Here is an 11,638-nt window from a genome sequence, read left to right as displayed (position 1 = left end):
CACACCACACTAACACACACACACACACACACACACACACACACACACACACACACACACACACACACACACACACAACACAACACACACACAACACACCACACACACACCACACTCACACACAGGCTACACACACACAGCTTACACATACATGACAATACACACAGCACACCAACACAGAAACCACAGGCTACACACACAACACTACACACACACAGGCTCACACACACACAGCACAGCACACTACACAACACACACACACACACAGGCTACACACAACACACACACAGGCTACACACACACAGGCTACACACACATCACAGAGGGGCCTCATAATCACACTACCACACACACACAGGCTTACCAGGCATAACATCACACATCACGACACAGCGCTACAGCCACCACAAGCACACACAGGCTATCACATTACGACAACATGACAGGACTACACATTCACAGTCAGCTGCGTATGTTTACACTCTAGTCATTAGACTACAGTAGCAGTCAGTGGGTGCAGATTCTAACACACACAACACACAGCACACTACTTACACACAACCATCCACCACATCACACCACACACACCAAAAACAACATTCTGACACCACACACCACAAACACACATCACACACAACTACAAACAGCGACCACACCCACACACACAGGCTACGACACGACACCACCCGGACAACAATGCACAAACACGGCTAGCTTACTACACACAATAGAGAGCGGGCTACATTGCACACACATGGTGCTACTACGTCAGATCTGGGACAGACAAAGGCTACATCACAGACAAAGGCTACAAAGGTTTCACACACCAAGGGCAGTCACACTCACAGGCTACACACATACCACAAGATAATGCCACTTATTTCTTTATCATTATTCATAGGGATTACAAGACGGTATTAGAATATGAGCTGATCCTTAGTCTGGACGGAAGGCTGCTGTGCTGATAACACTTGGATCTTGAGGGAGGTTATATAGCCGCAGATCCATATGTATAGGACGGGCGGATTCTATCGGGACTCATTGGGCAGAGCGTGGGAAATAGACTTTTAGGGGTGAGACTCAAGACGGGCAGAGTTGACATAAAGCCTGGGCAGGGATTTCCTGTTGGCAGATACGGACAGTTCAGTTTAAGGATATCTACAGCGGCCATAGATGGCGAGGACAGAAGAGACAGACTACTGGGCGCGGCTAAGAGGATAATACGGCCTGGTCTCTGATTGAGAACCATTCAGGCAACCATAGACACAGCTAGACTTCTATACTAAACATAAACCCAACTACTCTAATAAACCCCCTAAACCTTACAACCACCCTAGACACTACAAAAAACACATACATTCCCCATGTCACACCCTGACCTAACTAAAATAATAAAGAAAACAAAGAATACTAAGGCCAGGGTGTGACAATATATCTGCTTCCTCCAGCTGCTTCCTCCAGCATGCGCACACAAGCGCGTACACGTGCACACACTCGTCTGCATCGGCACTCAAAGGGAATTGTCTGACAGAGAGCCTATTAAGCTGACACTCCCAATAAAGCGTTAGCATCTCATTCTCCTCCTCACCGTATTTGATTTCATACAAAGACATTAGCGCAGTGTGTTAGCGTGGGCTGCTGCTAACACCGACAAACACTTTGGAGCAGGCTGGATTTCACAATCGATAACCACAGACTGCCTGCTTCTGATGTGCCAGACATAAAAGGAGCTCCTAGGCCCGAGACTCTGAAAGAGTCAGAGACTGCGTTCCCTTTCAGGAGCACTTCTGTTTCTGCCAAATAGTCTAGTCTGTGGAGCAGCCTTAACTACGGAGGCCAACCTGAGACGTCAAATCAAACACCTTCCCAATGTGTCTCCTACATAAAAAGGAGATCACTCACTCAGCAGTTAGAAGCAAGCAGTACACCACGTTAAGTAAATATATGAGCCAAATTATACAATTATCGTGACACATCCAAATAGATGAGTGACATGGTAAGAAAGAATTTAGTAGTAGTAGATCAAGATTTTGTATAAAACGCTTTCAAATCAAATGTTATTGATTAACAGTATAGAAAGAAAAGATTGAGAGTCACCATAACCCTCACCAATACACAGCCGATAGAAATGCAATGACAGAAACAAAGTGAGAGAGTGAGAGTGAGAGAATAAAGTTGTATACCTAGCTCATTGTCCGGTTCCTCAGTATGTACCCCTTCTTCTCCAAGGTGAAGAGAGCAGGATGAAACAGAAAGGGAGGTTGATTGGTTGAAGGAATGACAAAGAAAGGAAAATAAGGAGAGACAGTAAAGTAATATTAGAGAGAAAGACAAGGAGGGAGAGAAATAGAAATCTTTAAGTAACCAAATCAGTATTTACTGAAACATAGATGCGCCGTAATCCATAAAATCAATGATGTATGGAACTAAGAGATGACACATGACAGTTATCTAAATGGCCACATGGTGGTGCCATTTCTGATATTGGTCGAAGAATTTCTTCTGAACTTTCACACAGACATCTATATCGTTACTTGTATGTTCCTGAACAAAATGAATGTAACATTGTTGCATAGATATTAATTTGAAAATGTACAATGTACATAGTGGTGTAACAAAGAAATAAAATAAATAAAAACATCTTCAAAGGAACTATTACACAATTCCTTAGATGGAAAGCCAATCTCAAAAAGAACCTCTTTCCAATTTGACTAAGGTAGAGTGTATAGAAACAGACTTCATCATATTTAGATATGAGCTCAGTGGCACCACCTTCTGATACCATCAACATGGTGCAAGATTAAGAGATAAACAATAGATCACACACACTGCTCTCTCACACACACACAGCAACACACACACACAACACACACACACCACACAACACACAAACACAGCACAACACACACACACACACACACACACACACACACACACACACAGGGCCTGGCTTACCATCATCCTCACACTCTTCCAGAGGTTTTAGAGGTTTCTCCAGACAGCGAGGGTCGATCCACGATGTGGTCTTTGTGTTGTGGCTGAGGAAACAACAAACACACAGAGCTGTTAAAGACTGGCTCTGAAGTCAAGGCGATGAGCACTAAAAGCTAACAAAAGACCAATAATCTCATCAGCACAAAGATGTAAGGGGTTAAAGTCAATAGGCTTGTCAACAAGCAAGTAAAACCAAACAGAGATTAACGCAACACCAAACAGACTTCTCCCCTACTGAGAAACACAGACAAGAGGTTGGAAGGAGTCATTGTCGACCTATTGTCTAGAATAGGTAGCTGTATCCTCAACGTCACCACTACAAGCTTTCCTGTCAATCCTCTGCTAGTCCAATAATTAAAGCAGACCAACATGCAGGTGTTGAATGCACAAAGCAATTTCCTCATCCTCTCCCAGCCAGGCAGACAGGCAGGCAGACCCAGCTCTGTGTGTTGGTCTGAGGGCAGAGGGCTGTGCTTCATTGAGGTGGTCAGGTGATCTGATCTGCCTGTGATCTCTAAGGAGATCMGACTATAGAGGATTAACAGCCTGGAGAGCACTGACAGGCCTTTCTGGGGGAGGGGAGGGAGGAGGGAGAGATAGTAGTGGGATACAGAACAGAGAGGCTTGATAGTATAGAGAGTATACAGGGTATGTAGTCTATGAAGTAGACCTCTCCATTCTCAGTGTAAGCTAACGGTACTTACATAGGGTATAGGGTGAATATGTACACTATGGGTGGTTCAGACAGCCCAGTACATCATTGGGCCCGAGCTCCCTGCCATCCAGGACCTCTATACTCAGGTGGTGTCAGAGAAAGGCCCCAAAAATTGCCAAAGACTCCAGCCAACCAAGCCATAGACCGTTCACTCTGCTACTGTCTGGCAAACAATACCGGAGCATCGGCTCTCGGACCAACAGGCGCCGAGACCTCTGCTACCCTCAAGCCATAAGACTGCAAAAAAAAACGACTGCTACGTAGTAGTAACGGTTACCCAAACTATCTGCACTGAATCAATCTTGCACACACCATATACACACTCACTAGACTTTATATACACACACAATATACACACTCACTAGACTTTATATACACACACCATATACACACTCACTAGACTTTATATACACACACCATATACACACTCACTAGACTTTATATACACATACCATATACACACTCACTAGACTTTATATAAACACACCATATACACACTCACTAGACTTTAAATACACACACCATATACACACGCACTCACTAGACTTTATATACACACTATATACACACGCACTCACACAGTCAAACAATACACACGCATACCGACACAACACAGACAAACATACACACACACACACACACACACTTTTAAACTCATCATATGCTGCTGCTACTCTGTTCTTAATTTTTCTTCATGTACATATCTACCTCAAATACCTTATTATTATCTATCCTGTTGTCTAGTCACTTTACCCTGCCTTCATGTACATATCTACCTCAAATACCTTATTATTATCTATCCTGGTATCCTGGTGTGTCTAGTCACTTTACCCTGCCTTCATGTACATATCTACCTCAAATAACCTTATTATATCTATCTGATGCCTAGTCACTTTTACCCTGCCTTCATGTACATATCTACCTCAAATACCTTATTATTATCTATCCTGATTGTCTAGTCACTTTACCCTACCTTCATGTACATATCTACCTCAATAACTTATATTATCTATCCTGATGTCTAGTCACATTACCCTGCCTTCATGTACATATCTACTCAATAAACCTTATTATTATCTATCCTGATGCCTAGTCACTTTACCCTGCCTTCATGGTACATATCTACCTCAAATACCTTATTATTATCTATCCTGATGCCTAGTCACTTTACCTGCCTTCATGTACATATCTACCTCAAAAATTCCTTATATTATCTATCCTGATGTCTAGTCACCATTACCCTGCCTTCATGTACATATCTACCTCAAATACCTTATATATTATCTATCCTGATGCCTAGTCACTTTACCTGCCTTCATGTACATATCTACCTCAAATACCTTATTATTATCTATCCTGATGCCTAGTCACTTTACCCTGCCTTCATGTACATATCTAACTCAAATACCTTTATTATTATCTATCCTGATGTCTAGTCCACTTTACCTGCCTTCATGTACATATCTACCTCAATACCTTTATTATTATCTATCCATGTGATGCCTAGTCACTTGTATCCTGCCTTCATTGTACATATACATATCTCTAAAATTAACCTTATTTATTAATCGTATCCTGATGCCTTAAGTGTCATTCTTTTAGCGCCCTGCCTTCATGGTACATATTCTACCTCAATACCGGTATTATTAGTCTAATCCTGTATTGTCTTCAAGTCAGTCTGTTGTACCCTTGGGCCTTCATGCATATAATATTTACGCAGAATACCCTTATTTCAATTTATCATCTATACGTGCTTTGATCTAGTGTTCACTGTGTTACCCTGCCTTTCATAGTTACATTATCTACGCTCAAATACGCTCTTATTATCTAGTCCTGATGCCTAGTCACTTTACCCTGCCTGTCTGTACATATCTACCGTCATAATTGACCATATATTATTTGATATATCGTATCCTTGATGATCTAGATGTCATCGTTACCCTACCTTCGATGCTACATATCGTACCTCAATAACTATTATTATCTATCTTCGTAGTATTAGGTGCCTCATGTACAGTATCGTACCTACATCCCTTTTATTTTCTCTATCGTATCCTAGATTCAGCCTAGTATGTTACACCCTGCCTTCATGGTACATATGCTACCTCAAATACCTTATTATTATCTAAGCTACCTATGGATGCCTAGTCACTGGTCTTACCCCTTCAGTGCGGTACACTCATGTACTGCTCAAATTACCCCGTGAGAGCCGTTATATTATGTATCTTATCCTGTCTGAGTCAGTCATTGTTTTACGCCGGCCAGCACTCATGTATCTAATAGTCCAGTAACCTCGTAGAAATACCTTATATATCGGTTATACTGTAGTCCTTGAGGGGGCGCGATGGTGCCACTTTGGGTATGTACACTCTCTGGCATATGTCCTTGTGCAGGGTGCTACATACTTCTTCATCTTCAAATGAACCACACCTTGTTATAATATGTATAAGATATCCTGGTCCATGTGTGATTAGTCAGGCTTTACCCTACCTTCAGAGCTCTGTACATGGATCTACCTCCACAATAATACTGACTTATTATTTGAGTATATCTCTGATGCCCTTGAGTTGTCTAGCACATACGCACATGACCGCACCTCCAATTGAGTTGATCATATCTCACTCACATTCCACCCTAATACCTTTAACTCTATATGCCTAGATGGTCACCTAGTCTAGCTTCTATAGCCCTTACACTTGCGACTTCGATGAAACAATGGATATAGTCTACGCTCTCATAATACCTTCATTTAAGTATTATTAATCCTAATCAATTCTAGCCCTGGATTGATAACTCTCCATACTATCAAGCCTCCAGTTCCACTTTACCCTCTGTTGCTCTCTTCATGTTAACATGATCTTACCTCAAAGTTCTCTTCTAATTCCCATTATTAACTACTATATTCTTCTATCCCCTGCAACTCTGCTCCCAGTCTCATCCTCTCCCCAGCGATGCCATTCAGGATGTACATATACTACCTCAACATACGTCCTTAATTAGTTTATTGCCTCATCCCTGCTGATTTGAACTTCTCCTAGGTCTCACTTTATATCCTAGGCTCCTGATCTCCTTATTCGAGAATCACAGGCTCGAGTACATATCAATATCCACAAATACCTTTATATATATCTATCCTTGATGTCTACTCCTAATTCGATTCATCCTTGATATTCCCATTCCCTCTCAATTCGAAAGCTAAACAGCCACTACTGTCCCTTACCAGTACCACCAACACCAAGAAAGCTGCGTGTCTGGCCTGCCTGTCTGCCTGGCTGCGTATTATTATCGGTGATACCTGGATAGTCGTAGGTCACAATTAACCACGCCTTGCATGTACATATCTGACGGAACACTATTCAAATCATCTCTGTGATTAATTATTGCCATTCAACACTATCTGCTCTGATCGGTGGTTGCTTTACATTTCTTGGAGTCACTTACTAGTATCCCGCGCCATGTGCAATTGACATGTAGAATAACATAAGACTTCTACCTCAAAATACCTTATTATTGAAGATCTATCCTGGTACGTTGAGGATGATACAGCTTACTAGTCACCTTTACCCATTGCTCCTTTCAAAGACAAATTGTACATATCTACCTCCAAATACCGTATTATATCTATTCCTGATGTCTTAAGTTCACTGTTACCCTGCCCTTCATGGTACATGATACTCTAGCCATCTAGAAATACCCTCCCTTTATTCCCATAATTAACTCCTTATTTGCCTCTTGTGTGTGCAGTTTTCTCTACCTAGTACCCTGCCTTTCATGTACATATATCTACACTCAAAAATTACCGTTTTACTTAGGGTTGAGAGCTAATCTGTCTGTTTTGGTGGTTGCATGCCTAGTCACTTTTTAATATCCCTGCGCTTTATTCATTTTATCATTACTTGCGTACCTTTTCTATAGAATCAACAGCCTCTATTTGTGTACTTTATTAAAACCCTCTATCCTTCTATATCTATCAGTATTGTTTCTAGTTGCCGAGCTGTGTATACTGGCCTAATCCTTATCTTGATGGTCTTTTTATGTTCAAGATCTAATCCTTCAAAAGTTAGACCTCATCCACTTTTGACTTTCAGAGCCATATAGTCTACTTTCTCTAAGGCAGATCTGTGTGTGTTTGTTTGTTTTCCTCTTATGCCACTAACACCAAAGACCACTCTAGTCACATGTACCACTCCGTATGCATGCTGACTTCATCTGATACCATTATCCCTATGATCCCTCTAGAATAAGGAACTATACGCTCTAAAAACCTCTGGTAAAAGTCGTAGTTATCCTGCATGCCCTAGTCACTTTATCCTGCCTTCATGTACATATCTACCTCAAATACCTTATTATTATCTATCCTTTGTCTAGTCCCACTTTACCCTGCGCTTCATGTACATATCTACACTCAAATACCTTATTATTATCTTTCCTGATGCCTAGTCAACTTTACCCTGCCTTCATGTACATATCTACCTCAAATACCATATTAACGTATCCTATGATGTATCTGAGTGTAGCTATACCCCTAAGCTGTCATTGTACATTTGTTGATCTTTACCTCAAATAACGTTATTATTATTCTTATTCCTTGAGTACTAGTCACTTACCCTGCCTTCATTCAATTATCTATGCCTCAAGATACTTTTACTTATTATCTATTGGTCGCTGTGCCTAGTCACTTTACCCTGCCTTCATGTACATATCTACCTCAATAGCCTTATTATTATCCTATCCTGATGCCTAGTCACTTTACCCTGCCTTCATGACATATCTACCTCAAATTCCTCTATTATTATCTATCCTGATGTCTTAGTCACAGTTACCCTGTCCGTTTCGTTGATGGTACGATACTACCTCAAGTGAGTCGCGTTATTTGTGATGTTTGTGTCTATCCTGTGTGATGGTCCTTGTAGTGCTAGCGTGTTTATGCTCTGCCTTGTCGAGTGTTACATATTATGCGTCGATGAATGACGCTTATTATCTATCCTGATGCCTAGTCACTTTATCCTGCCTTCAATGTACTGTGTATGGTGTTCTACCTGTGCATAAAGTCGTATATTATTATCTATCCTGATGTCGTGATGGGTTGTGTTGTTTGTCGCCTCGCTGCCAGCTGTGTGATGTTGAGCCTGCTGGCTCTTTCTGTGTGATGACGAACTCTACCTCAAATACGCTATGGAGTTAGATTCTATCCTTGTGGAATGTCCTATCTGTTATGTCTACTCTCTTTATCCTAGATCCCATTCTGCACCATGTTTTTGTACATAAGTTGCCTGTACCATGCAAGAATTCACAACCTGGGTTATTATTATTATTCCTGATGACCGATGAGTTTCACATGTTTTCAACCTCTCGCATGCTTCTCATCTAATCTATGAAATCATAATCTTGAACACTTCCAAAGAGTCACTCGCGATTATTTTTACTACTATCTCTATGTAACATCTGTCTACCTAGTCCACTTAGTCTAAAATCCGCAGGACACTTCACTGTATATCCTTTTATCTATATCATACAGCTATCTAGGAGACTTACTTCCTATTCTATAAGGACTAATTTCCTTGAATAGTTCTATTTGTCACGATTGTTTTTAAGTTCTAACTTTTTTAAATTCCTCCTTTTCCTTTTCGTTACACCACTACTGTACATTGTACATTATTCATAGTACAATATAATTCTAAGATCTATTCTAGACAACACGCTTATATCTTTTATCATTTTGTATCTCTATACCTGCGGAAACATACATGCCTAGTCATCATTTTAACCCTGCCGCATTCAATATGGTTTACATATTCTCATCGCTTCAGAAATATTCCAGAAGAAATCTTTATTATCTTATCTATCCTTATATCTAGGTCACTTTACCCGCCTTTCCGAACCTACATTAATCTATCCACGAATCAGGAGGAGCACCATACCCTCATTTTAGCTCCAGTGATTTTACCTGGATAACATGTCCTAAGTCACTGTGTTATCTCACCTCTCCTTCACTTAGGTCTATCATACATCATAACCATCATTGATTTTCTGGCGTCAAAAACCTTCATTATATTTATACGTGAGTCGCTATTCACAACGTTCTTAGCTCACTATTTATCAATTCATGCTTTGCGCTTACTCATAATGTACGATTTTATCTTTACTTCTCTCATACTACCCTCCTTTGAGTCTTATTCTCTATACTCTATTTCCTGAACAGCATTATTTACCTCGCACCTCTTCCTTATATATCTCCCCTGCTTCTCTTTGTTCAATCATTCCCGCTCACTTCAATATACCAACTCATCAACACACTCCCTTTTCATGTTTTTCTTACCTGCTCCTTCTTCCTCAACCTTGTGGCCCGAAGGTCACATTTAACGGCCATAGCACTTACAAAATATACCATCATACTAACTAATACCTTATTGTATTATCTATCGCTGATGCCTAGTTCACTTACCCTGCACTTCATGTACAATCAACCTCAAAATACGCTTATTATTAATCAATCGCTGACGTTTTAGTCACTTTACGCCTGCCTTCATGTACATACTACCTCAAATAACCGTGTACATTACTTATTAGTGAGAATACTATACCTGACGCCCCGTAACGGTGACCACAATCTTTCTACCCTTAGCCGTGTCATATACAACTTAATTCTTCGTCACACTCATCCATTACCCTTCAACATTTTAGCCTTTCTGTACCATTGCGATTTCTATCGGCTAGTGTATCTATTCGCTTGATATCTGAGTCTAGTCGATCTGTAGTATCCCTGCCGTCTTACTTAATGTGCTACCTTGCAAACTACATCCAATTCTTTATTATTTCTTGATCTCTATACTGCTTTATTAACTCTCAAGTAACGCATCTTCTGATATCTGAAAAGCGTATCTCATTCACAAAATCTGTTGTATCTATTAAACTTCTCATCACCTCGATAATACCTAATTTCTTTTCATTACCATAGTTCACCATACTACTTGAACAGCTGCGTGAGTCACTGGTATACCCGCTCAATTTTCGATATAATTTGGTATGTACAATCTACCTCAAAACCCTCATATTATTATAATATTCATATTCTCTTAGACCCTCTAAAGTCACACGATTTACCTGGGCGCGTTCATTGTACATATCGTACCTCAAATACTTTATTTATTATCTTATCCTGACACCTAGGTTACACTTCTGTGACTTCGCTTTTGCTCACTCTTGATGTACATATCTACCTCAAATACCCTTGTAATTATTATTGCGATTGATTATCCTCTCCTTGTATTATGATATGGCTAAGTACACCACATTTGTAGCCCTGGCAACTTCATGGTGACATATCTACCCTCAATACCCTTATTATTATCTATCCTTGATGCCTAAGTCACTTTTACCCCTGCGTCGTCATTTAAATTCTATCAGACATACTCTTGTACCAAAACTGATCCTCGCAGTGATATGTATTGATCACTCCTCGCATGAGTCTAGGTGCGTTACCACGGTGTACCCTCCTCACTGCTTCCGACATATCCACGCTACAAATAGTACTACTTATTTTATGGCTAGATCAGAAACAGATATACCTTGCATGCGGGCTGCCAGAGAGAGAGTCACTTACCCTGCCTTTCATTACATATCTAGATCAAATACCTTATTAGATACGCGTCTTTCTGAACTGTGCTTCTATCCGAGTCCTTCTAACCATCGGGCGCTCCCAATGTATACGATGAGTTCACTACCTCACAATTATCCTTTTATATGTTCATTTATTGACCACATCAGAAGCAGCTATCCTGAAGCTCCTCTTGTCACTTTACCCTGCCTTCATGTACATATCTTACCTCAAATACCTTTTATTATCTATTCCTGATTGGCCTAGTCACTTTACCCTGGCACTTCGTGTACATAGCTATCCTTCAGTATTGATTAACTCGCATTTGTGTA

General features: G+C 40.5%; 1 protein-coding gene across 1 annotated transcript in view; it reads right to left on the bottom strand.

Annotated features, from left to right (window-relative positions):
• The window catches only part of LOC111976858 (membrane-associated guanylate kinase, WW and PDZ domain-containing protein 1-like), a 134,906-nt gene that overhangs the window by 51,089 nt on the left and 72,179 nt on the right, over positions 1-11,638 (bottom strand). The window contains 2 exon segments of the mRNA XM_070448164.1: positions 2,184-2,219; positions 2,956-3,038. Coding sequence (XP_070304265.1) covers positions 2,184-2,219; positions 2,956-3,038 — 119 coding nt within the window.

The sequence above is a fragment of the Salvelinus sp. IW2-2015 genome, linkage group LG17 (genome assembly GCF_002910315.2).
Source record: "Salvelinus sp. IW2-2015 linkage group LG17, ASM291031v2, whole genome shotgun sequence".
NCBI lineage: Eukaryota > Metazoa > Chordata > Actinopteri > Salmoniformes > Salmonidae > Salvelinus > Salvelinus sp. IW2-2015.
The sequence above is the reverse complement of the archived record's forward strand: the minus strand, read 5'-3'. Positions and strand labels throughout refer to the sequence as shown.